Genomic DNA, 26,320 nt, shown 5'->3' on the forward strand with positions numbered 1-26,320 from the left:
GCCCTCCTACAGAGACGGTGAGCGGCCCCACGAGATGCGGCTTCCCTGCGGTCACCAGGAACCAAGGAGAGGCACAGCCCCGTGATGGCAAACGTTAGCTTTATTACATGACACAGATAACGGGTGTGACCTGAATCCGGACGTCCCACAGCACCCAGGCCAAACACACACATCAGGGGACACGCGACGGGGACGGCATGCCATGGGTCCCATAGCACTGAGGAAGACCCGTCACAGGAAAATGGAAAACGGACCAACACTCGCTCCAACTCCTTCCGGGGAGTTTAAAAAAAAAAAAAAAAAAAAAGGCGGGAAAATCCATCCAACCCCACGAACCTGTTCCCAGGACCTGACACCCTGGAGGCCAGCCTGGCTGGGCCCCCTCATCCTGGTGGACAGCAAGGGTGTCCATGGCCTCTGTCCTACAAAGACGGGCTCCAATTTGAGTCCAGACATTGTTTCACAAGGCGTCTTTGGGGTGGGACTCCGAGAGCCAGTCAAGTTGAAACAAAAGGCATAGAAAGCATGCAAAATGGAGTTTTCCAGAACTGTGGGGGCTCAGACAGGTGCCGTGGCAGACGCTGGGCTCCCCAGGCCTTAACCGTGAGTGGGTTGATGGACGAGCAGATACGTAGCCCTGGCCCTGTGCCTCATGCTCTTTCTCCTCCAGTCCTGCCCGCGGGACCATCATCTGGGGGCCTTGCTCCCAGCCCCATTTTGGAAAATATCCCATGTGGCGTGAAGCCTGGGGCTAGGAAGTGCTGCGCCTCCAGTGTCCCAGAGAACATCCCCCGCCATTCAGCTTGGGCGGGGGCTGTCCCTGCAGCTCTCTGGAGCTCTGAGGGGCTCCTTTCCAGAGTCTGCCGGCCCAGGATGGAAGACGGGAGCGGGAAAGAGGCGCAGCAAGCCATGCACGCCCAGGTAGGGGGTTCCGGGGCACTGGTCTCTTTCTCCCCGCCCCCCTCCCTTCCTGAGGACACCTCCTCCAGGCAGTGAGCCTTGGAGACAAGGACAGGACACCCACAATGTTGGGGTCTTGCCAGGGAATGTGCTCACCCTGACTGGTGGCCCTGGTCACGGGGCCCCCGAGCAGGTGTGTGGGCCATCTCCCAATGAGTGCTCCTGGCCCGTGGCCACCACACTTGCCAAGCGGTCTCAGACTGGCCAAACCTGTTGCTAGGACATCGGTCCAGTCTCTTCACAATGCCCGGAGCAGGCTTGGACCAATGGTTGAGGAGCTGGGGGAGGCCAGTTGAGTTCACAGGCAGATTCCTTTAGGGCAGTTGAGGTCATGGAAACATCCAAATTGCCCTTGTAGTTTTGGAACACTGCAGGATTAGGTGATGCTACTCTGGGTTCAAGGGATGGAGAGGCGGACACGATGGATGGACTGAGGCATAGTTGTGTGGGTTAGATTGGAGAACAGACGGACGTATATGCGTCTGGTGTGTATTGGGGTGGGTGGTGGGCAGACAGGTGATTAGGAGAAAGTCTGAATGGGGGACAGTGGAATCACGTGGCAGCTGAGATAGAATGACGGACGGACAGAGCGCTGGGTGGGTGTTTGGCTGAATGCGCAGGTTGGGGGGGTGTGAACGGATGAGTGGATGGCTGGACAGACGGGCAGATGGATGTGTGGACGGATGGATGGACAGGTGGACGGATGGGTCAGTCCATGGGTGGGTGGGGGAGTGAGTGGACGGACGGCCAGAGAGATGACTGGTCAGAAGGGTTAGCTGACGTAATAAAAGAACTGAGGAACAACTGGAGTCTGGCTGGGGGATGCGCAGCATAACGGCCAGCCGCGCCGGCTACAGCAGGCTAGAACCTGCAGGACAGCCGGGTAACAGTGAAGGGCCTTTGGTGTCGTTTTGAAGATATGTTTGAGAAAACCGGCAAACAGAAATTTGGGATCTCTTTCTACCACGTCACTGAGATGAAAGCAAACCAATACCTCCTAGCCCCTGGCCTGTCCGGCTCCCTCTGCTGCTGAACCTCTAGAAGCCCTGATGAGTGGCTCCCCCGTGGAGCGCCTGCGGCAGCCCCTGGCCTGGGCATCTGCCTCCGCTCATCCCGCCCCTGACGCTCCTGGACCTGCGAGACTGACTCCCAGCTCTCCTCTTTGCCCTGGGAACACCCACAGCTTCCCTTTGGTTGTGATGAGCTGTCGGGATGGGGACCCTCTATTCTGGTGGAGTCTGGGGTAGGCCAGCCTGTTCACACGTGGAGTAGGAGGCACTCATCTTTGCAGGGACACCCCTCCCCCAAGACACCACCTGGGGATGGTGACATGTCCTAATGGGTCCACGGCAAGATGGGAAACGGAGGTAGAGGAGCAGGTGGGAACGTTGAGGGTCAAACACGGGAGGTGGGAGGGCCTGGGGGGCCGTCCCCTTCTCGCTGCCCGCCCCCGCTCCATCTGCGCACTGTATGCGCCTGGGCTTGGGGCGAGGGAGCTCTGGCTGCTGCCTGGCTGCGGTAGCCTGGGGCTCAGAATGGGAGCCCTCTGAGCTTGATTTAGGGGGAGGGAGGCTCCGTGAGCACCAGCGTCTCCCTGAAGTTTTGGGTCACCTGTGTGTCTAACCCTGGCGCTGGCTGGCGGGAAGGAGATTGGCCAGTGGTTTACAAGCTCAGGAGGTAGCAGGGCACGAGGGTCTCTGAGCAGAGAGTAGGAGCAGAGAGCAGACCCCTCTTTGCATAAGAAAGGCAGGTGCACACTCCAGCCCATCTCCTAAAGGCAGAAACTCTGCCACAGCCCCTCCCCAAAGTTATTGATTCTGTGTTTGGTGCTGCTGTGAGGTCTTTGGCCGAATGGGGCCTGAGCACATGACGGACAGGAACACCAGCTCCCAAAACCTGGACCAGCCCCAGTCCCTGGGTGGGAGGCACTGCAGGCATTGGCAGACACAGAGCTTCCCGGGACAGCTCTCGGTGGCTGGCGCCAAGCCTCAGCTTCCTCCCCGAAGGCCCCCTGCCCCAGCCGCTCTGCTCTCAGCTCGCAGGGGCTCCACTGTTGGCCTGGCCTGCGGCCTGCGGTCGGCTCTCCATGCTGGGCTCCTGCAGCCCGGGACACGGGTGGGGGAACAACACTGGGAAGACGGGCTTGAGAGGGACCTGTTCCCAACATCGACGGGGGGAGGGGCTGCCCCATCTCAGACCCCCGGCCAGCTGACACACTACACTCCCTGGTGCACCTGCTTGACCCTGAGGGGGGCCTTGTGAGGAGCGGGGACACAGGCTGGCAGCGCAAGCCAGCGGGCCCCGGGGGAGGGCTCCTGCACGCCTCGCCTCGGACCTGTGGCCTCAGCCTAGTCCTGACGTCAGGGACTTGGATCATCGGGGCCTCAGACCTGCTCACCCAGACCCCCAGGTTACCCAGGGCAGATGCACTCTGGACACAACCTTGGGGAACAGCGTCCAAAAGCACCTGCCTCCAAGGTACACCAACCACACGGCTGTTTTCATAGGTTCGGCGCTTGCCAGAGGGAAAGACGGAAGCCTGGACGCACGGCAGGCGTGTCCAGAGTCTCATCGAGAGCCCAAATCCCACACCAGTCCTTGCTTTTCCGAAACCCATGGAAGTGGACCTTTGACAGGTGCCTGGCACCATGGCTCGAGCCCAGGGACATTTCCGGAGGAAAGGTAGGCCTGTCTCGACTTCGAGACTCAGGTTCACCATCAGGCAGGACTTGGGAAGTCCCCTGGCTGTGGCTCCTGGACGGAACCTGTCTTCCCAGGACCGCACGATGAACTCCTACAGCTCTGGGAGAGATCACGGCGATCGCACAAACCCACTGCTCCCCGCAGGACCACAGTTCTGATTTCTTTGAAAATCTATTTTCTGAGCTTTCTGTGCTCCGGCGGTTTCTCTGTTTTTATTTGGCAAACAACCCTTCTCTGTTATCACCACCATGAACATCATGATTTGGACCTCTTCGAAAACTATATACATTCACATTAGCATATACTAGGACTTCCTGCCTCTCGGCGGGGCCCCCAAGAGCCCCAGTTTCAGTAGCTGGTCACTCCCCGTACTGCGGTCCTGGGAACCCCTCCCAGAGATGCAAGAGAACGCCAGACCGCGAGCCGAGCCACCGCGGGTCCTCCCACGGAGTCCCCGCGAGGGCTTCCCTACTCTCTCACGTCCTCTGTGAGAGGGTCGGGGCAGCTGAGTGGGGTGAGGAGACGGGGCTGGGGGCCCCGCAGCGGCACGGAAACCCAGCCTCCAGCAGGCCGGCGAGGGCATCCTGGTTTGCAGCTTTCCTTCCGTTTCTGCGACAGCGTGCAGAGCAGAGTGGGGGCAGCAGACCCCGGGCCGGGGTGGCGGCGGGCAGCCTCGTGGGGCGCGAGGGCAGGGAGAGGAGGAGAGGCGGCGAAGCAGCGTTTCCAAGGCCCAGAGGCCGCCTCCTCGAGCTTCCAGAAGCAGTCAAGGATCAACCCAAAAGATTGTCACAGTTTTGTTTCAGAGTTATTCTCTCCTGGGAAGGACACGTTAGCGCTTTCCCACACGTGGAAAAATGCAGCGTGATGAAGATTCACGGAGGGCAGTGGGCAGGGCGCCCTCCACGGCAGAGAAACCCAAGGGACCTCTCGTTGAGCGAAGCCCTCCAGACCCGCGGTCCTCACACTCCAGACACGGAGGCAAAGCAAGAGAACAGGGCGACACCTGAACAAGTCCGAGAGTAGAGTAAAACCGTGGACAAAATACTTTGGCAGTGACGAAACCATTTTGGATTTTGATGTCTTGTGTTTGCTTTTTGGGTTTCCTTTGGAGCAGAGGTGTGTCCGGCGTCCTTGGCTAGCTAGCTGGCAAGGTAGCTTACAGGAATGGTTCCTTTCCTTTTTTTTGTTTTTAAAAAAACTTTTTGGATTTCTACTTAAAGCCAAAGAGTTTAACGTTAAAGGAAAAAAAAACTCTGAAAAATGTTTCTTGAGTTGGAAATGGGAATCATTCTTACCGTCTTCACCGCGTCGGCCCCACGCCCCTGGAAGAGCTCCTGGCCACGGCAGCTCCGACCTCCCGCTGGAACATGTCCATGTTCTGTTTCCCTTTTTAATCACGGAGGGGACAAAAGCCCGTTTCCTTAGTCTACCTCTCAGTAGGTCTATTCCACAAAACCCCCCAAAATCCTTCATTGAAAATATAAGCCACCAAACAGATTTCATCTTCAAGAGAAAGTGTACAAGGGTCACAGAGACAGAGACACGGGGAGCGCGAGTGGGCGGCGGCTGGGCCGCTCTGTCGCAGGGGGTCTCTGAGGACACGCGGTCGTGCTGAGACCGCCAGGTTGCTGAGGAAGTTGCGTTGATGCAGTCTTTGTTGGTTCTGTTTTCTTTTGGAGAGAAGCAGTAGCAGCAGTGGCTCCCAGGGCGGGGGGACGGGGGGTGCCCGGGGCCGGGCGGGGCCAGAGGGCTCGGCATCCATGGGCCGCAGCCGGCTTGGGGGGCCGTGGGCAGGGGCGGGGACGGGTCAGCGGGGCGCGGCGTCCAGGGGCCCCGGCGGGCCAGGCGAGCCGGGGCGAGAGGGCCCCGCAGAGCTGGCCTCGCTGGGGCTGGCGGCGCCCGCGGGCAGGCAGGGGCCCAAGTTGGCCGTGGCGTCGGGCGGTGTGGGCCCCGGGTCGGCCACGGCGGCCACGGGGCCCTGCAGGCTCTGGCCGCACACGTGGTGGTGCTTCTCCCAGTCCCGGTGCTGGCAGAAGGCGCCACAGTAGCGCGCCGCGTTGCAGCCGCTGCACGTCTCGCTAGCCTTGCGTCCGCAGTTCCAGCAGCTCTGCGGGGGGGGGACACAGTCAGGGGGTGGCTACGGGGCGGACGCTGGGCCCCTTCCACCCAGGTGCTTGGCCTGGCCGATAGGGGTGGCACACGCCGCAATCACACGCACTTGGTCCGGCCACGGCATCCCAGAGCGAGAAGAGGACAGCCCTGACCAGTGACTCGCAGCAGCTCGTGGGTGGCCTTCAGCGGCCACAGCCATGACCACGGCCACCTGGCTAGGCCATTCTGGGGATCGGGCTCGCACTACTGAGGCACCCAATTCCAGCCAGCTGCGGTCAGGTTCACGTGGCATTTACAGGACTGTGGGTCCTCAGGAGGGAAGGCAGTCACACCCTGTCCTCTCTTCCAGGAAGCCCTCCCGGGTTAGCTGGACTCCAACCCCAGAACATGGCGCCCTGGCTGGGAAAAGACTGCCAGGCTCCAGTGTGGGGTCACGGCCAGGCCTGCCCCAGGCCATCGGGCATCTGCTCCCTTTCTGTGGGATGAGCAGTAACTTCAGGCGTGCATGTGAGCAAAAGGTGGGCAGGGATACCAGCAGGGACCCGAGCTGGCAGCCAGGCCGAGGGTCGGGGAGCCCATGCCTGCCCCAGGAGGAAGGCCCAGCATCTAGTCAGCCCCCAGAGCCTCTTAGGCTTGCTCTGCTCGGCCACACCATCCTCACTTGGCCCGGCGTGCCCCTGCCTGTGTCCTCACCACCCCTTCCTCGTGGGGGCACTGCTCCCCCAGGTCCCTGCCTGGCTTGCTCTCACCTCCTCCAGCACTCTGCTCACACATCCCTGCCCCGGCCCCGAGCGGTCTGCCTGTTCTACCCGCCTGCTCCTCCCGAGCTTGGTGTCTGCGGAAGCAGCCGCTGCAGACACACGAGCTGACCCTCGGGGCCTGTCCACGCACACACACACACCAGGCCTCTAGAGGTGTGTCCCTTCCAAAGGGCAGTTCCAGGAGCCCCCTGAGCAAGCTGTCTCCCTTCCCCTGACTCCTCTGACACGAGAGCCCTTTCTGGACAAAGACAAGAGGCACCCGGCCCTTGCTCTGCTGGACCCTCCCCCCAGCCCCTGATGCCCCTGTACAAGCAGGATGCTGGCGCTCATGCCCCTGCTGGGCACATGCGTGGGTGGCAGCCGGGGAGGCGCTCTGTGTGCACCTGTGGTTTCCACCCACCTGGCACCCCTGCTGTCACCATTAGCCGGAGCACAGGCGTCGGCCGGCCTGGGTTTGAATCCTGGCCCACGAGGCCTCGGGTGTGGCCTAGAGCAAGCCACCTAGCCCTGGAGCCCTCAGTGTCCGCACCCACACGATGGGGAGCCCCAGCTGCCCAAGGTCGTGAGGCTGGGAGGTGACCCGGTGAGGGTTCGGGGCCTGGACCTGGAGGCTGGGGCCGGGGTGGGGGGCCGGCGGGCAGCCGTACCTCGCTGGAGTCCTCCTGCTGGTTGACGACGGTCAGGGCGTCCTCCGAGGCCTGCCGCCGGGCTTCAGCCAAGGCGCGCTCCATCTTGGCGCGCTCTGTGCTGATGAGCTCGTGGGCCTTCCGCTCGGCGTCCGACACGGCTTTCTGCAGCTCGGACATGGCCTGCCGCTTCACTTCATTCACCGCCTCCTCTGCAAACGACACGCGGGCTGTCGACACGCGGCCGGGCCCCGCCGGCCTCCTCGCGTCGCGTGCACCTGCGACCGGGCACGCGTGTGGCAGACTGGTGTGCGGGCGTCTCCCAAGCCTGGCCCTTCGCTGCTGTTCCCAAACCTCAGTGTGTGGTGGCACTGTCCTGGGGGGTGTGGCCAAGTCCACCCTGATGTGGACCCCGTGAGCATGAGAGGAGGAACCCTGGGACCTCGGAGCCCGTGAGCTCCACGGGACGCTGATGCTGCCGGTGCCGGCACCCACCTCGAGAACCAGAGCTATACAGTTCTGCCCCTGACGGTCTGCTTCTCCTGGGCCGTGCTGAAGCAGTCCAGGGTTGCCCCCTCTAGGGCTCTGCATTGCGGTCACCCACCCATGCCGCCTCTGGCCTGCTCCCGCCTGAAGATAAGCCGGCCTGGGGCTGCGGCGTGAGCTCAGCTGTCTGGCTGAGCCCAGAATGTGTTTGGGTTTCACGGTGCTCTCCAGCCCTGGCAACCACCCACGGCCGCTCAGGCCTGCCTCAGTGTACCTGGCATTGCTCCTCCTGCGGTGGTGTTCGGGGATGCGGGTAGGGGTGACCAGGGCTCAAGGGGCCTTCTGTGCGAGCCTTTGCACGCCAGGCGTGGCCGGCTGCCAGCGGAGCTCCTGAGAACTGCCCGCCCCCAGGGTACCCCGGGAGTGCCGTGCAGCTGTCGCCAAGGGTCTCCCGGGGACAGACGGAGGCAGAGGGGAAGGCCGAGGGACACGAGGACCCCCCTCACTGTCCAGGCCTGGGCCTCCGCCATCTCGTCCCAGGCAGCTGCTACCCGTCTGTGGCCCCTCGGTCTGAGTCTGGGGAGGGGTGCTCCCCTCTCTCCGCTCTCTAGAGTCTGAGACTCTCCCTCTGCCTTACACTTCTCCTCGAATCCACCCATGAACCAAAGCATCTCAGGGACCCTGCTGCTTCTCTCCCCGGGCGCCCCCCAAGGGAGCCCCCGTCCCCCTCTTTTTTTCTCAAGCTGCCCACTGGCTCCTACTTCTACCCGGCCCTCCCCACAGTGTGTCCCCATGTGCAGGGAGTGTCCCCGGCCACGGGACTCTGTGCCACACCCAGAAGGCCACAGGCACCCCAGCTCTTTGTTTCCGCCACGTGTGTTTGTGCACACGCGTGTGTGTACAAGACCCAGGGACCAAGCTGGTTCTGCTGAGCGGCCTGAAAACGGCAGGTCGCCACCGTCCTACACTGAACACTGAGTGCGCCCTGAGCCTTCCCGCAGAGCACGGAGGGCACGCCAGGTGCCCCCCTGCCCCCCTCCCCCGCACTCACCAGCCTTCCTCCATATGTCCTCGGGCATGTAGCCAGAGAGGCTCCGAGGCATGAACTCCCGGTGGGCGTCTGCAACACAGAGATGCGCGCTTCACACACAGAAGGGGCAACACCCAGCCGGGTAAGGGGAACACAGTGTGTGTCCCTGCGGGGGGTCTCCTGGCACGCCCCTGGGTCGGAACCCTGTATCCACTGCCGGGGGGGTGGGGTGGGCAGGGCACTGCCAGGAAGGAGGACCCTCGGGGGCCCCTTGGCCTCGGCTGGGACCTGGGCCTCGCTCGGTTTCCGCGGTCACCTGCCCTGAGTCAGGGCTTCCGGGGCTTTGGGCTGTATCCTTACACTGCAGTGCCAGAATGGCGGTGCTGGTCTCCGTCCTCGACGCCGCTGCCGTGCAACCCTGCCCCCCGTGGTGCCCCCTCGCACGCACCTAGCGGAGACCCCTGTGCACCCGGGGAGCTGTTGAGGGCCCGGGCGGGGGCAGGCGCGGGGCGCTTCTTGGCATCTTCACTGTCGCTGCAGCGCCGGACCCAGTGGCTGAGCTCCTCCCGGTCTGCTTCTTGGCACTGGCGCAGCACCGTCAGCGAGCGCCGTGTCTTCTCGGCCATGTCCATGATGCAGTTCAGAAGCTGTGGGCGGGCAGGCGGGGACAGGGAGCGGGTGGGGCTGGGGGGCTGCTCTGCGGGGGACGGCCACGGAACTTCTCCTACGCCCTGGGCCTGGGCCAGCCCGCCGGCCACGAGGGCCCGCCACAGTGCGCTCAGCGCCATGGTGTGAAAACTGCCTCCCGCTGCCTGGGCACCAGGCCTGGGGTGGGGGGTGACAGCCGAATTCTCCATCTGGGGCCGTTCTTTCAATGCTCCAAGGGGTGCTCTGCCGGGGGAGAGCAGATGGGCCAGAGCTGCTCTGGGAACCACACCTGCCGGGGCTCCGTCCCACAAAGGAAGCAGGGGAGGGATGACCCTGAACACAGAGTGGAAGGGGTCCCAACGCCCCAAGCCCCCTTTCTCCCAGAGGCAGAGCTGCTCTGTAGGGGCGGAGATGCGAAGGTTCTGAGGGGCTGACGGCCCAGGCAGGTACAAAGCGGGGCGCACAGGGAGCCTGTCCCCCCGCAGCCCCAGGGCCCCGCGGGCTGGGCGGAGCCCCGGGAGTCTCCGGGCGCCGCGCTGGACACTCACGTTGTTAACATGCTTCCACTCCTCTGCCCACTCCCGCTCCGTGAGCCTGTGGTCGATCACCTCCTCCTGCCGGGACCCCTGCGCCGCTGCAGGGTGCGCAGACGCTCAGTCCAGACCCCCGGCCCAGGCCCCCCAGGCCCCCCAGGCCCGCAGACCCCGCCCTCATGCCCGGCAATGGTCTTTCCTGTGTCCCTTCCCCAGTCCCAAGCCCTCCAGGCCCCGCCCCACACCGAGGCCCCGCCCAGTGCCCCCAAGCCCCGCCCCTCACCCCAGGATCCGTCCTGGGGCTCGGCTTTGCCTGCCTAAAGGAAGTGAAGAGGATGAGGAGGAGGACCCTAAACACGGACCCTCTTTCCACTGCCTTGGGGGGAGGTCAAGAACAGGTCTGGCCTCTACTCCGTGTTTGGGAGGAAGAGTCGGGTCCCCATCCCTCAGTCCAGGCTGGGCCACCCCTCCCCCACCTCCCTGTCTCCAAACCCAGCGTATCTCCCTCTCCCTGCTGCTGCTGCTCATGAAGCTGCTTCAGGCCCCACTTTGATGGCCTTGTCCCTCCTCCAAACTGTCAGGGGTCACTGGCCGCTGCCCGGCTCCAGCCCTTCTCCAGCCCATGCTGCTCTACGCCCTGGTAGCCAGCTGGACTCCTACACACCCCTCAAAGCCCAGGTCCCAGGCCCCCTCCTCAGAGCCCTTGAGAATTCATTCAGCCCCACAGGGATCTGCGTGCGAAACAGTCCTGGCTGCTGCCCAGTTCATTCTGTCCTGGGCGGGGCTGCTGAGTCTCCTGGGCCCAAGTCCAGTGGCACAAGAGGCTGGGCTCTGGCCCATGGGCTGGGTCCAAGGGGGTCCCCTGGGAGACGGAGGTCTGGGAAACCCTTGTTCCCCACAGGCTCCCAGGCCCCTTCTCCTCAGCGCTCCGTGTGCATTTCCCTACCCTGCTGCCTTCCAGAGGGGCACAGGCGGGGAGGGCCCCCCAAGGTGGCTTCTACTGTCGCTCCCATCCGACAGACGAGAACACTGAGGCTGGCTCAGGGGGTGTGACGGCCCAAGGTCGCCCAAGGTCAGCCCGAGCCTCAAGTGTGCCCTCAGCTACTGGCCGGCAGAGCGCCAGCGACTGAAACAACGGGGTGTATTCCCTGCCTCCCAGCGGTGGTGAGACACAGCCCTGAACCCATGCAGCAGTGCCTGCCTGTCCTCAGGCTGTCCTGACAGCTTGGAGGCTCTGGGCCGCACGCTGCTTTGGATGCTCCCGTCGCGGGGCCGCGAGCTATGCCGGTAACCCAGGGCTGGCCGGGGCTGCCTGGTCGGGGCTCTCACTGTTTAGGCCTTGTCCAGTCCCTGAGGGTCCTCTAGCCTCCCCAAACCTGAAATGCCTCTTCAAAGTGCGGTGGGAGTGAGCGTGAGAGGTGGTGGCCCAGCCTGCCTCCACCACCGGGCCCCGCCACCCGCGGAACCAGGGCCCGTGCCCACACCCCAACCAAAATAGTGGCTGAGATGTGCCTGACAGCTGGTGTTTATTTTTGCATTAGCAGAAGCGGGTGGGAATTAGCACCTGCCCCATGCTGTCACCTGCTGCCTGGGCCCAGGCCCTGGAAGCTTCTGCAGAGTGGGGGTGGGGAGATGGCCTTGTACAGGGCGAGGCCTCTGCTGACCCTGCCTCTGGGCCCCCCAAGGGCACCCTGGGACTCTCTGGGGCAGCTGTTTCCAGGCTGTTCCCCAGGACGCTGGGGGCCCTGGGGTGTGGGCTGGTTCTTTTCATCTCTCTTTCCTCAGCACAGAAGGGGTCAGAGAGTCAGGCAGGTAGGACAAGAAGGCTTTGGGCACACGCACTGGGTTTTCTGGGTCTCCTCGTCTGTGATGTGGGCCTGCCCTCCCGTCAGTACCAGGCCTTCCCCTGTGCCAGGCCCTGTGTGAGCTCTCCTGACGCCGGAGGAAGAGACTGAGCCTGGGAGGTCAGCGGACGCACGGGAGGCTGCGGGGTGGGAGCTGGTGCCTCTCCGAGGCTCCCTCTGTCCCCCGAGAGCCGGGCTCTGCACGTCCCTCCTGCACGCTCTGGGATCTGGTATGTGGGCCTCACTCTCCCACTCAGAGAGCTGGACTCGCCCGGTGTCGTCGGCGGTACTCGGAGAGGGCTCGTGAGTCTTAGGGGGGCATTTGTTTTCTCTCAGGATCTTGGGCCCAGAGTGTGGGAGTCCCTGGAAGCAGGCTAACAGGGGGTCTCCTGCTGGCTGGCCGGGCCCCCAGCCTCCTGCTGCCCCTAGGGACCCACAACCCCCAGGCAGCACATCCTGTGTGTGGACCTGGCCAATGGCCAACACCTTTCTAGGTTCCCATAGAGGGAATGCCTGGTCCCAGGGGACAGGCAGCTCTGCAACCACACCCCTTCCCCCTGGGGGAGGGAGGCCCCCCCACCCATCAGGGATGTCAGACCCCTAAGACAGAGGGCTGGGAAAGATGGCCCTCACGAAGGCCAGGGGCACGCCCCACTCCATTCCAATTCTCTCCCACACCTGTTTCCTCAGCATCCTTCCTGGACAGACAAGGCCCAGAGGCATCTGCCTGTCTCTCACCGCGGCTCTGTGCCGCTCCCCAGCCCGTGCAGGCCCACACGGCCCCCCGTGCTCTGCTCACCGAGCTGCCGATGGCGCTCCCGCAGCTCCCGGGGGTCGGGGTGGCGGTAGGAGTCGCGGAAGTGGTGGGCCATGGCCATGTCCTCCAGGCGGTAGTGCGGGGGAGGCGTGGGGTGAGGCAGCCCGTTGCTGGGGCTGTAGCGCTGGGCGGGGCTCAGGGTGCACGGCCGTTTGCTGAGGTGGTCGGGGTGCAGTGGGTCACGGTCTGACCCATTGTCTTTGGTCCTGACACAAAGAGCAGGTGGGGTCACAGACCACGAACCGTGGACAGAAGCCCGGGCAGGAGGAGTGAAAGAGAGACAGGCACGGGCAGGGAGAAGGAGAAAGAGCCACAGGGCAGAGACAGATGCACAAGGAGAGAGACGAGGCCCAGCCCAGCCCCCCACTCCCCCTCCTCCTGTGGGGGTTGTGCTTCCACTGCCCGCTGGTGGCTCCTGGGGCTGCGGTCAGGGAGCCTGAGCCTCTGCTGAGGGTCTAGGAAGACAGTCATGCGTTCTCCAGCAGCCAGACAAGCGTCTGGCATTGTGACCCACCCTGAGGGCCAGCCCAGCCACCTGGAGACCTCAGGTGCCTGGACGCTCGGGTCCATCTGCAGCCCAAAGCGAAGAGCCACCTCGTTCCCAGCACACGGACTCCCTCCTGAACACTCCCTTGTCCTCCCAGGGGCCCCCCGAGTCACTGGGATGCCAAGCCCCGGACCCTGTCCCTCTGTGGCCTCCCCCCTCAGCCCCCCCACCTGTCAGGGGTCCTCCTCTTGCCATGCTCGTTGGTGTCCAGTAGGAGCTCCGAGGAGTCAACGGGGGAGGAGGCGTTGGCGTCCAGCAGGAGCTGCTCGTGCTGGGCGAGGTACTGGGCGGGGGTCTGCTTGGCGAGGCGGGCACAGTGCACGAGTTCCCTCTGCAGCAAGGGCAGGTTTGCCTGCGGCAGGGAGAGACGGCGGCGGTCACTGCCGACAGGGGCCAAGGCCCAAGTGTGCTCTGCTGCGCGGTCGGGAGGCTGGCGGCCAGCCCTGCTCTGGGACCCCGGGCACACTGCATGAGCTCTCTGGGGTTCCTCCAGTACAGTCTGGGAATGGGGGTGGGCACAGTGATCGAGGTGCTGGGGGGCCCTGAGCCCAGATCCTGGACCCCCAGGCTCGGTTTTCCCGCTTCGGTGAGCTTCCTCCCCTGAGGGCATCCGGAGGAAGGACTCCTAAGCAGGGCTCTGCCTTCACCCGCGGGGGCACCCAGTCAGCTGCGGTGTGGAGGGCAGAGCTGAGGCTCGGGGGGGCTGCCCCCCCCCCCCCGCAGACCATGAGAGGAGGAGCTGGGAGCCGCGCCCTGCGTGTGCGCTCCGGACCCCGACGTGCAGCCCTGGCTCTCCCACGTCCTGCGGTGCCCTGCCCAGCCCAGCCCCGAGCAGCCTGGAACCCAGAGCACACGTGGGCCCGTGCCCACCCCACTTGCACCATCACACGCGTCCTCTCCCGCGATCCTTACAACCACCCCTGGACACACGTGACCACTTGGTTCCGCGTCTGTGGGTGAGGAGAGCACAGCCCACATCCGGGGGGGGACGGGACCCGGGGCAGTCCCAGCCGCTGCCGCCCCAGACCTGCTCCCACCCCCCGCCCGGCGTGGGCTGCTGGGCTGCACGTGGGCTCCTCCAGCGGCACGGCGGCGGGCAGGGGACAGGCCGGACGGGGGCCCAGAGGAGGGCTGCTTGGGAGAGCCGGCAGCTCCCAGGGTTTTGCAAATACACAGGATCCCCCCAGCTTCCCCGTGGCCGGCTCTCCAGCCCCCCGTGGGCGTGTCCAACCAGACCCGATCAAGCAGCCGGCGAGGGTTTGTGAGGCAGAGCCGGCCGCCAGGCCTGTTTTCTATTTGGAGAGCTGAACAGCGGCCGGCCCGCCATCTGTCGGACACGTTAGGAGCAGGAGCTGGGAAGACAGGTCCCGGGAGGTCTGAAGACGCCAAACATCCTCCGCTGCCTTCCCCACCCCCCATGGCCTCCCCTGAAGCTGGCTCAGCAGGGTGGGGACTGCTGGGGCCCCGGCTGGCCGGCTGGTCGCTGTTCAGGCTGTGGAAACATCTGGATTCCTGGCAGGCTGGGGCCAGCTGGGAGCCGGCCCGGGGGCGGAGGGCTGGTCGGGTGGGGCAGCACCTCCCAGCTCCTGGGAAGCCCCGCCACATAAGCTGCTGCATGTCAGGCTGAAGAGGGTTCAGGGGTCTCGGGGCCTGGTGGGGGTGGGGAAAGCGGAGCCACAGGCCAGAAGAACGAGGGTGGGCTGTGGGGCAGCTGGTCTCACACATGCCTCTGGGGCAGTCATCCCCGTTGTGTTCCCAGGGGCCGGTCACAGGGGAGACCCAGCCCCGATGTCGACAGGCTGAGCTCGTCACCAGAGCCCCGTGAACACCAACAACTGCAGGAAGGCCCCGAAGCCCCTTCTTCACAGGCGGGAACTCAGGCCAAAGGGAAATCAATGTTTGCACGGACACGTGCGACTGTGGGCCTGGCTGAACCGGGCCCCCCGTCTCATGAGGGCTTGTGTTGCTTCTGTGGCCCGTCCAGGGCCTTCCCTGCTGCCCACGCGGCTGGGGTGCTGCGGGCCCGGCGATCAGGCCACCCCGCCTCCGCCTCGGGACCCTGGGTGAGACCTTTCCCGGGGGCCCCCCCCAGCGGGGCCGTGCGAAGCTGCCTGTTCTCCCGGCCTCAGGCAGTCCTGCCCCAGTGAGGGTTACTGGGGGAGAGGCCGAGACCCCAGCTCTCGTGCCCCACGGTGGGCCTGGTGGGTGGTGAATCCGTGGGAAGAGGCTCCCCACCTCCAGCCCAGGTCCCAGACGGGAAATCAGGGTCGTGCACCCCCACAGTGCCGTGTTCTCAAGTGGCTGGGGCTTCTGCTGGAGTGGCGTGGGGGCAGGACCTGGGGGGCTTGGCCTGCAGACAGAACTGGCTGCACCCTGGAGCTCCAGGTGAGGGAGACAGACTCTGTGTCCTTAACGGCGTGCTGGCCCCGAGCCCTGGGGTTGGGGGGGGGGGCGACAGGCACAGACAGTGGCTGCCTGGTGACCATGAGAGCAGTCTTGGTGTGAGAGCCCCGGGAGCCCTTCAAGGGGACAGAGCCAGAGGGCACCGTCACAGGTGGTGCTGGGCCCTGGTGTGACCCGCCTGGTGCCACATTGAGGGGACTTTGGGTGGACCCTGTGTGGGGTGGCGGGGCCGGGGGCGGGGGGCCAGGGGCCTGGCTGGGCCCAGAGCAGGGGCCCCCGGATGTGCCCCGCTCCTCCTGCCAATGAGGGCAGCTGCACAGACTGCAACATCTGCTGTAAATATTTGATCTGACGGATAAGCAGGCGCCCTGTGTCCCCAAAGATGGAGAGCGTGGGTCAGAGGCAGGGCAGGGCAGGGCAGGGCTCCTGACGACTGGCGGACGACGGCCGGATGGGCCCAAATGCTGGCGCTGCCGCAGGCGTCCGGCCCAGGGTGTGAGCCCAGCAGGGTGTGGGCGGGAGGGCAGGAAGCAGGGGCGAGGGGACGGGCGTGGGGCGGGACCCAGGGTCCTCTCGACAGGGACTGCAGGGACTGCGGTGCCAGCCCAGGGCGTCTGATGGCCCCGGGGCGTCCGGACTGCAGCTCTCTACAGTGGGGACCTGCGAGCCAGGAACGGTGGGGGGTCCTGCGCCGTCTGCTCACAGGGTTGCGGTGGGGGCGGGGTCAGCAGGGGTGCGGGGAAGAGCTTTCTAAGCAGGCCTCGTCCACAGACGTTGACGTGCCCCGATGAGGACGCCCCCATGAAGCGAGCATCTGCCGCCTTCCCAATGGCAATGGGGCCACGTCCATGGCACGTTTGCAGAAACCAAGTCCGAGGGGCTGAGCTAGCTTGGCCCAGGCCAACAGCAGCGGCTCAGGGGCGGGGCTCAAAGGCAGGAGCATCTGCCCTCCTCTGTCCTCAAGACCCTGGAAGGCAGCCCTGGCCAGGGCCCGCCGCGCTGGTGAGCAGGGCCCGGGGAGACGGCAGCGCCTAAGTGAGCTCTGGGACCACCAGAGGGGCTCAGAAGTAAAGTGTCACAGGGTCACATGCATTTGGGAAGCATTTCACCTCTGCCCTCTCCAGAGACACAAGGCCCTCCTGCTGGAGAGAAGGCCCTGAGAAGTCCCTCAAGGAGAAAACGGCCATGGGCTGTAGCACTACGCTTGTCCTACTTTGTATGGGCTCGGCCCTTGTCACAAGGCAGATTCTGGCCCCGGGGCTCTGGGCTGGGGCCCAGGAAGCTCCATGGCTCACAGCCCTCACAGTTCTGCTGCAGTCGGCCTGCCACTACCCTTCCCTGCGCCGAGGCCCTGGTCCCCTGACGACCCTCCCCGTCTGGCCACACGGCCCTCGTTCTGACACCACCCGTCTGTCCGTCAGCCCGTCCCTCCATCTGTCCCGGTCACTCTCCCCTCCATCTGCTCCAGCCTCACAGCAAACACAGGAGACACATCCCTGCCTTGGGCCGCGGGGCGTGTAGTCCCTGCTGCTCTGTGCCCTGTGGCCCACCGGCCCCCTCCCTCATCCTCCTCACCCCTGCTGATCTGTAGCTGGCTGGCTGGCTCAGCTCCCTCACACCGCGTCCCCAGGCCTCCTGCGGGCCACCGGGCGCACAGCAGGTGCTGCGGGGAGGAGGGGTGCGTTTGGCCACGGCGGAGCGGGGGGGCAGGGTCTCGGAGCCCTGGGGCTGGAGGAGCTGGTCTGCAGCCACAACGCGGAGGAGTCGGGCCTGGCTGGTCAGTGCTGTTCCCACACAGGAGCCCGTGGGGTGGGCCGAGCGCGGTGCCTGGTCACAGCAGGCGGGGGACAGACACGGGACGGCGCGGGGGCCCCGCCGCTGGGGGACGGGGACGCGGGCTCACCTTCAGGAAGGGGATGACGAAGGGACGCAGAGGGAAGTTGGTGGCCTCCTGAAGCTTGGAATGGAACTCCTCGATGGTAAGCGTGGCGTTCTGGGCGAGGAGACACGGCCACAGTCAGCCCGAGCCCCGCGGCACGGCCCCGCAGCCCGCCGGCCCTGCCGGCCGCCCCACTCACCACGAGCCCCAGCACCAGCGTGCGCACGCGCTCCCCGATCTCCGGGGAGATGTCGGTGCCGAACTGCTGCAGGGTGGTGAGGAAACGCTTCAGCTTGCTGAGCTGCCGCGCCCCGCAGGCCGGGGGCAGGTGCTGCGTGGACAGCGAGGCCGTGGACGAGGTGGCCGGGCCATTGCTGAAGCCGCTGGGCGTGGACGGAGCCCCGTTGACGGCCGTGGGTGAGTGACCACCGTTCATCACTGCAGGAGGGAGAGGTGGACTGAAGACGCGGGGGGGGGCCGCAGGGCCAGAGCCCGCAGCGGGGGCATGGGGGCACTGGACACCCCGCACAGATGGGCAAGCGGGCCCAGGTCAGCAGTGGGTGGGGCTGGGCAGGCGTGGTTCCCTGACTGCACCAGGCCTCTGGCCTTGCTCTGGGCTCCATGGCCAGGCCCTCCACAGCCGGGGGTGCACCACACCAGGACCCCCGCCAGGCTACTCAGGGGTCTGCTGGGAGCGGGCAGAGAGGCTTCTCCCCCACAAGGGACCTGCAGACCTCTATCCCCATTCAGGGGATCAGGGGCTCACCGTTCCAGAAAGGCCATGACCCTCACCTCGGCCATGACTGCCCAAGTGGTGCCCCGTGGCCTCCACAGGCCCCATCACTTGGGCTGACAGGGCTTGTGGGGGCACAGAGGGGCCTGGACACCCTGCACGGGTAGGGCTGGATCCTGGCCCGGAGGCTGCTGGTGGGCCGCTGTCTGGGGCTGCCACACCCCGGACCGGAGGCCGCTGTGATGAGTGCGCCGGGTCAGGGGAGGGTCAGGGGAGTGGCACCGGTGGTCCCCATGGCCCCAACACTGGGGGCAGTGTTCCAGGACGGTGGACACCTGGGTCACTGTGCCATGTCCTGAGACAAGACCTCACTCCTCAGCTTTGAGGGACAGAGGGAAAGGCTGAGCCTGAGCCCGGCCGGCCTGCACCCCGCTCCCGGGCCTCAGAGTCTGACCGCAATGACCAGGGCCTGCAGAGATGGCAGAGAGCATGGGCTGCTGGGGCCCGTGGGGACGGTGGCAGGGGCTCCAGATGTGGGAGGGGACGGACACGTCTGGGTTCCTGAGGCTTGTCTGATACGCCCAGCGGTCACTCACACCTTGTCCCCTCTGGCAACTACTCAGGGCAGCCCCCGGCCCCGATCCCCGTTCCCTGACACGTACGCTCCGTTCCCCGCCCCGCGCCCCGCCTCAGCATCCTTGCCCGCTCTCCCATGCACACGCACTCGTGTCTGTACACAGCTGCGCGTGTGCCCTACACGCAGACGTGCCCATGTCCTCTCAGGCCTGCGTGCACACAGACACGTGCACACAAGGGGACACGGGTGCTCGTGCACACACGCAGGCACACACACGTGTGCACGGACATACACACGCGCACACACGCGCACCCGTCACACGTGTACTCACACAGGCACACGCACACACACACACAGCCCCGCACGCGAGAGCACCCACGTGCCCAGCACAGAGCCCTGCGCCCCCGCGTGCAGTGCCGTCCTGAGGGCCCCACCCGCCCGCCCTTCCCGCTGGGCTGTGCACGAAGCCGGAGCCGGGGAGTTGGGGGGGGTGCTCAGGGCCACTGCTCCCTTGGGACAGACTGTCTCAGGGCTCTGGCCCCTCCAGGGGCCTCTGGCTGAGGCCCAGCAGCCGGAGAGCGTGCGACGGGGGACAGGAGCTCCTTTCTAGGGGCCAGGGTGGGGATGCCACCAGGGTCGGCTCTGTGAGTGGCTGTTCCTGAGCACCCGGCACGTCCGCTGGCCGGGGCCATGGGGGTGGGGGTTCCGCTCCGGACCACGGCTGCCCAGCCCATCCTCATCGGGCCCGGGCAGTGTCCTCTGCAGATGCTCTTGGCCTCACCTGGCCCGGAGGCTCGGGCTCACATGCCAGCCACCTCCCCGGGCCTCGGCCTTCCCCCAGCTGTGGCTTTCCCGGGTCCACGTCCCCCCCCCCACCTGCCCTGCAGGGCTGGGGGACATGGCTCCCCCCGAGTTCGGCCCAGGCCTGCACTCTCCCCTGGGCCCATGCCTGCCCGCCCCCAAGCCCACTAGCCCTCGGTTAACCCGGAGGCTGCTGTCGGCGGGCCTGGCCCCACAGACGCTGCTCACACCTCCCTCCACGCCGGCCTCCTCCCCCAGACCCGCTGGCCAGAGACACTTGCAAATGTCAATCCGTGAGTCCCTGAGTGGGCCAGGAGGTCCCCAGTCCACAGGTGGCCAGGACCACGCACACTCCATGCACTTCCCCAGAACGCCTGCCCCCGGCGGGTTGACCCCCGCACACCATAGGCCCTCAGCGGCAGACACACTGGGCCTTGCCCTCGTGGCTGGGAGGGGGCATCCTGCCCGCGGCCTCACCTCTGCCGGGGAGGTGCCAGTGGGGGCCTGGACTCCATTTCATTTGCAAGTGGCCCTTGGCCTGACCTGGCCTGACCCGGAGGACGGGGGTCAGTCCCCTTCCCCTCCACGGTTCCTGGGTTGTGGCCTCGGCTGTCCTACCGCCGGGAGGAGCGGGAAGGCTTGGCCCTGACGGCTCCCGTGTGGGGGGCCCCTCGTCAGTAACGGGCTGCCGCTCAGCAGGAGTTTGGAAGGCACTGCCCGGTCGGCGTGCACCCCCTCCTGTCCCCATATGGGGCCTGCGTGCTGGCGTCAGCCGTCCCCTCCCCAGGAGACACCCACAGTCGAAGCCCGTTCGCCCCCTGGTCTGAACGGCCTCAGGGGCACCTTCCGGGCCTCGAGGGGACACACCAGCCCCCCTGGGCCCCTCGCTTCTGCGATGGGCAGTGAACGCCGGACACAGGCAGGAAGCATTCCCGCCCTCACCTTCTCCGAGGTGCTGTCCGGAGGACCTTCCGGAAGAGCAGGGGACCCCACTGCTGGGCCCGTTTTCTCTCTCCCTGATGGCTGCAGCTGATACCCTGGTCGAGAGTGATGACAGCCGCCGGCCGTCCCCACGCCCCGGCCAGGAGAGGGCTCTGCTGGCCCAGGGAGCTCACGCCGGAAGGACCCGATTCCTTGCAGCAGAGCTGGGCCATCACCTGGGGTCTGGAACTTCCCGAGGCCTCTGAGACCAGCGGCTTTCTCTACCTCCTGGGCCCCCACACGGCCCGGCCTGGCCCTGACCCCCCTGCAGCTCTCTTACCAGCTTGCCCTCGGCGCCTGGGTCCTCCCGGTGGCCTGCTTGCCCTCGGCGCCTGTGTTCCCTCCCGCGGGCTCCTGGGCAGTCTCAGCAACTTGCTAAAGAGACGCCGAAAATAACCCCCGGCCACAAGCGCTTTCATTCCCACAACAGGTGTGTTACTAAGTTAGACCGCACACGTGTCCCCGGCTGGGGTTTGGGGGCACACGCGAGCACCCCTGTGGCTCCCCTGGCCCTGGGGCCTGGGCGGGGGTCGCGCTGGGACATGGAACCCACAAGCAGCCCCTCCTGCCAGCCCCTCTCCCGTCAGCACAGCGGCTACTGGGACACACTGGGCCCCGAGGCTGGACCCAGCACACAACGATGACAGCAGGACGATGGCCTCCTGGGAGGTAAACAGTGCAGGACCGTTATGTCACTCCTGATCACAGCCCGGGGCTCCACAGGGCCGCCCCGGGCCAAGCAGCCCCCTGACCTAGAGTTGGGCCTGACCTGAGCATGGCCCTTAAGTGTTTCCTGCCACAGGCATCAGCAGGGTCCCACGACAACGGCAGAAACATCCACTGGCCACCAAGCGCCCAGCGTGTCCCAGACCCCATGTGAGACCAGCCGCATCTCACGGCTCCTTGTAATTGCCGGTGGCACTGGGTGCTGGGCTGACCACCGTTTCACAGGTGGAGAAGCAGGTGCCGCACCAGCTGGCGGGGCGGGGGGGAGGGGTTGTGGGCGCTGGGGCTGAGCGACCAACTTGCTGTTGACAGGATCTCACAGATCCCACAGGATCTGAGCCTGCCTTATTCTCCCTGTCCTGTGGCTGGAGGAAAGGGAGCCCAGAGAGGCCCCCCACCTGCCACACAGCCCGTGAGTGCAGGGCTGTGGACGCGGGTCTGACTCGGGGCGCTACGCTCTGCCCTCCTGGGCCTGCCCCTAACCCCCTCCTGTCTAAGGGAGGCAGGGCTCACGAACACAGCAGACACAGCGATAACGGGTGCAGGCTGTGGGGGCACTGCCGCGGCCTTCCCAGAGCAGAGCATGCTGGACCAGCACCTCCCAGGGGCCACAGTTTTTGTTATTTTACTTACAGAGACAGACCATAGACCATTTTAAGCAGCCATGAAAACGGCCGGGGGGCAAGGACATCGGGGGCCCGTCCTCTCGATCTGTAAGCAAAATAAGAAAAACACGCTGTCAGGAAAGAGCAGGCCAGGGAGGTTCGCGGGGGTGGGCAAGGCCGCCTCCGAGGGTGCCCGCGGCCCGCCCCTCGCCTCTGCCTCTCCCTGCAGCTCTGGGGCTGGGACTCTGTCAGTCCAGTCCCTTCTCTGGGGCTCACTTCCTCCACCGTGAAATAATGGGGGTGTACTGGGGTGTCTTAGGGCCATTTCTTGTGGGATCTTCAGAGCTCGCCAGCACTGTGTCATCTCCAACAGCATGGGTGGGACGCTAGGATCCTGAAAAGCTCTCTTCCTGGAAGGTGCCCAGTGACCCTGCTTGGACCGTCCTCAAGGGACCCGAAGCCCAAGCTGATAGGGCATGAGGTCTGTTGGCAGACAAGCCAGTTCGAAAACAAGGCCCAGGACCGAGCCACTGTGCAGGGGGAAACACCAGCAGGCAGAGATATGATCTGTCCCAGCTGGAGTTATTTGGCACGAGGCGCGGCAAGATGGGCTGGAACACTGCAGACAGGCACAGAGCCCCCTGTCACAGGCGGTAATCAAGAAAGGACGGGCCTCTGAGGGTATCCTGAGCCATCTCAGCCATCCTGACCACTGCCACAGACATACCGCAGCTTCCACTCCAGGATGAGTTTGTGCCCAGACGGTCATCAGTCAAGGGAAACCACAGCCCTCAGGCTATGGCTCAAGGTCAGTCTGGCCAGCATGGCTCCCAGGCCCCCGCCCCCAGCAGCCAGGGCCACGGTGCAGTTAACCAGGGCTTTCAGGGAGTTCCACGGGTGAGGGCACAACACCGAGGCCCCTTGGAGGTGGCCAGGGGCCCAGAAGCACACCCCAGCAGGCCGGAGACATCCAAGTGCTAGCCACCAGCCTCTCGTGACCTCCATGCTCCAGATGGAGCCAGAAATGTGATCCCATGGTGTCCTGGGGTGTGCGGGGGACAGAATGGCCGGGAGGGACCCTGAGCTACACATGGGACCCACCCCTGCCCCCAATCTGGAACATCTGGTTCCCAGACCAGTGCTTTTGGGAACATGGGTCCTGAACCAAGAAGGAAAGTAGGCCGAGGGCGACGTGCCTTTCATACTTGGGCAACCGGCTCCCAGCCCTCGGTCATGCCGGCAGACAGCCTGCTGCCTTCTCTGCCGGGAACCGGACACTGGAGGATGGGTTCGTCATTTTAGGTGGAGGGCCCATGGCCTTGTGTCTTGGGAGCTCCTAGTGACGGTTAAAGCCAGCGTCCTACAGACAAGGGGCCAAGCCTGGCCTTGAACTTGGGCTACCTGACCACTGAAAGCAGCACCTTTCTCCAGATGTAGGCTGGGTCCGGCCAAGCCCCCAGGGACCCTGGCTGCCTGCCCTCGGATGACAGGGGAGGCAGGAGCTGGGCCCTGCCATGTGGCCTGGGCTCTGGGCTGACAGAGGAGTGTCCGAGGAAGCCATATCCACCATCATGCTGAGGCACTCGAGGCTCCCTTCCCAGAGATGAGCTTTGCTTGGATTTCAAACGTGGGGAAGCATTCCCAGGTGTGGGGCTTCCTGGCCTCGGGACGTGGGGGGCAAAGATGCCATGTGGACTCTCTCCACTGCCCACCAGAAATGGTTAGGACGCACTGCTAAGCCTCTAATCTTGGGGGGCACGGGATACCATACCCCCATCGGCCAATTCCCCCATCGGGCCAAGGCTAACGTCTCCTTCCCAAACACTCAGGACCCCAAAGTCATGGAGTCACTGAATTTTCTGGCTCGAAGGAACAGGTCCGCAGTGGTGTCTGTGGACTGTGGAAGGCTTCCCTGTGACGCTGTGTGTGCCCCGAGGCTGAGCCCAGATCAGTCCTGGGCCAGAGAGATGCTGGCCTCCCCGATGTCCCTGGCAGCACAGGCTCCGGCTGACCCCAGGTCCTGAGCAACCCCCACCCCCACGGCAGCTGCAGAGCCCCTCTGACGGACCCCGGCCCTCGAGAAAGCTGCTGTGCGCTAGTAGGGATCTCCCTGTCCCTCTCTGGCCTCCAACACTCCCTGGGTGAGAACTTGCCTTAACTCACTTGTCCTCACAGGGGTTCCGTGAGGCAGGGACAGGGGCCAGCGCTGCATCGTGGCCGAGGACTCCAGGTCCAGAGAGCTCTAGTCGCTTGCCCCAGGCCAAACAGCCACAAAGCAGGAGAGCCAGGATGTGAACCTCCAGGCTCCGGTTGGGACCGTCCCTTTCAAGGGTCCAGCGGTGGGCGTTTATGGGCTTGGGGTGGCGGTGCCCCCGTCACCCGCCGGACGAGCCTCACGCAGCTCCAGGGGTTCAGCTCAGCCCACCCGGTGCCCCAGCCCTGGTCACTCACTTGTGTGTGGTGGGAAGGAGGGGAGCCGGGTGGGCCCCTGGGCCGCGGCAGGCGGTGGGGGCAGCATGCTGGGGGGTGTGGAGCGAGGCTGCGTCTTCACCTCGGCCGGCGAGTCAGGCATCCTTCCTGTCTCGTCCTTCCTGTCCACTGCGGGGGCCGTGGGGGGGACAAAGAGAGGCAGGGTGAAGCAGGCTGACGGGACACGAGGCACCCACGCCGGGTGAGGACTGGCACTGCTGGTTCCCCGGGGGACGTCTGGCTCTGCGTGCAGCCGGGCCCAATCCCAGGCCCCAGTGGGCAGCAGATAAGCCTCAGCTGTGCTCCCAGGGGCTGGCTTCCCACCCACTGGGCTCAGAGGGCGGGCGAGGGCGGCCGTTTCAGATGGGCTGGAGGGTGGAGCTGGGAGAATCCGGGCCGTCGGAACGGGACTGGGGTCCTTCGGGGGCTGTTTCTGGGGGGGCTGGTGTGGACTCCCCTGCAGATCAGGGGGCAGGTGGCCCCCATCCCCGGCAGCGGCTACCAGACACAGCCTCTGTCCACACGCCCCGGAGGGCCTGAGGTCTGGGGGAGGCCGGAGCACCTGTGTCCCTAACAAGCTCCCTGGTGTGGGGCTGCAGGTGGTCCCCCTCCGGAGGAACCATGGCTCCCAGGGCCCTGCCAGCTCTCAGGCATCACGTCTTGGCGCGGTGGGGGGGCCCTTCCCAGGAAGGCCTGGGGGGCAGGGCCTCTGCCGCGGCAAACCCTTATATGAGCCCTTGGCAGCCTGGGTGATTCCTGGGCCTGACCAGGCGACAGACACTGTCAATTCCACATTGTTCCAGGCTTGGTCACTCGGTTTGTGGCCCACGGTGGGGCACGTGCCTCCCACGTTGTCAACATTCCCATGTGGTCCACGGTGGCTGTGGAGCCGCGACGTACCAGGGCCTGGGGGGCTCCGAGCCCCAGGCCCCCACAAAGCAGGGCCTCCGGGGGAAGCTGACCAACTGTACAAAGCCTGAGCCCGTAGCCAGCCATGGCCGCAGCTGGAGGACGGCAGGCCCTGGGCCTCACTCTCTGTCTTGACTCGGGGCAGCCAGCGCCCGGGCAGGGCCAAATACCACAGCAGGCTTGCAGGGAACGCGGGGTGGCCCAGCGGCTCGAGGCCATCAGGGTGGGGGTCCTCTGCCCGCTACGGAAGGACAGCCCGTGCTGCCCCAGGTGCGGCCCCGAGTTCACCCTGCTAACACCGGGGGGTGTTGCCAGGGGCCCGGGCTGCCCACCTGTAGGCTGTCCCTGTGTGACTACACCTCGCCTGCCCTCCGCGTCTCCCCGTTCTCTCCCGGGGGCCCCGCAGGCCCAGGACGCACATGTGCAAACGGGGCGGCGAGCCTCTGTGGCTGGAGATGAATCATGGCGACAGATGGCATTACTGCCTCCCCCCCCCACTGTACAGAGCGGAGATGCCCCTTGTCCACCCGCCCGGTGGGCTCTGACAGCCCTCTGCGCTGCGGGCCCGAGGGCTGGCCGTGAGGACGCCCCTCCCTGCGAGGCCCCCCAGGGCAGGGAAGCAGCCGGTCATTAGCAGCCCCCCGGGCCACGCCGCACCTGCTGTCCTCAGCTGCAGCCACGGCCCTCCCTCCTGCCAGGCGCCCTGCCCCCTGCGGCCTGTCAGGGAGCTGATGGCTGGGCACACGTGCACCGCAGCTGTGGGCGCCCGTCAATGCCGGGCCTGGAGGCACGGCCGGCCGCCAGCCCCTGGTGACAACCAAAGAAGGCAAACGTGGCCGGCCCCTGTGAGCCCTGGGCCACCTTTGCAGGGAGCAGACGTGGCCCAGCCAGCCCTGGGAAGGACCGGGCATCCCGGGACAGCCAGTCCCCCGGGCCAACCTGGGTGTGCGTGTTTCAGACACGTGGCCGGCCCTTCCCCGCTGGGGGCTTCGTCCCAGCCCGGCCGCTGAGGACGAACCGTGTGGAGAGGGCGGAGGAAACCAGCAGGCCCACCGCCCGCCCCTTCCACAGCCGGTGGGGGGACCGCGGGCGCCAAGGCCAACACTGCAGGGCCCTCGGAGAATCCGGTTGGTGGGCACACTCTGCCAAGGGCCGCCCGCTGAGCCCCAA

At 65.5% G+C, this 26,320-nt stretch overlaps 1 protein-coding gene across 5 annotated transcripts in view; it reads right to left on the reverse strand.

The window, feature by feature from the left end:
- Nucleotides 1–5,457: 5,457 nt before the first annotated feature.
- Nucleotides 5,458–26,320, reverse strand: part of CBFA2T3 (CBFA2/RUNX1 partner transcriptional co-repressor 3) — a 74,819-nt gene continuing 53,956 nt past the window's right edge. For 2 of the 5 annotated variants that reach the window (XM_059383362.1, XM_059383367.1), the window contains exons 2-12: nt 24,224–24,370; nt 21,801–21,878; nt 17,549–17,787; nt 17,374–17,463; nt 13,238–13,419; nt 12,503–12,726; nt 9,875–9,960; nt 9,127–9,325; nt 8,700–8,768; nt 7,184–7,374; nt 5,458–5,770 (exon numbers count right to left, since the gene is read on the reverse strand). In XM_059383362.1, the coding sequence (XP_059239345.1) occupies nt 5,471–5,770; nt 7,184–7,374; nt 8,700–8,768; nt 9,127–9,325; nt 9,875–9,960; nt 12,503–12,726; nt 13,238–13,419; nt 17,374–17,463; nt 17,549–17,787; nt 21,801–21,878; nt 24,224–24,370 (1,805 nt within the window). In that variant the 3' untranslated portion in view covers nt 5,458–5,470. The remainder of the gene's footprint in view (nt 5,771–7,183; nt 7,375–8,699; nt 8,769–9,126; nt 9,326–9,874; nt 9,961–12,502; nt 12,727–13,237; nt 13,420–17,373; nt 17,464–17,548; nt 17,788–21,800; nt 21,879–24,223; nt 24,371–26,320) is intronic. The other 3 variants (XM_059383363.1, XM_059383366.1, XM_059383364.1) reach the window with 3 other exon arrangements.

This window comes from Mustela nigripes, chromosome 17 (assembly GCF_022355385.1).
Source record: "Mustela nigripes isolate SB6536 chromosome 17, MUSNIG.SB6536, whole genome shotgun sequence".
Lineage (NCBI taxonomy): Eukaryota > Metazoa > Chordata > Mammalia > Carnivora > Mustelidae > Mustela > Mustela nigripes.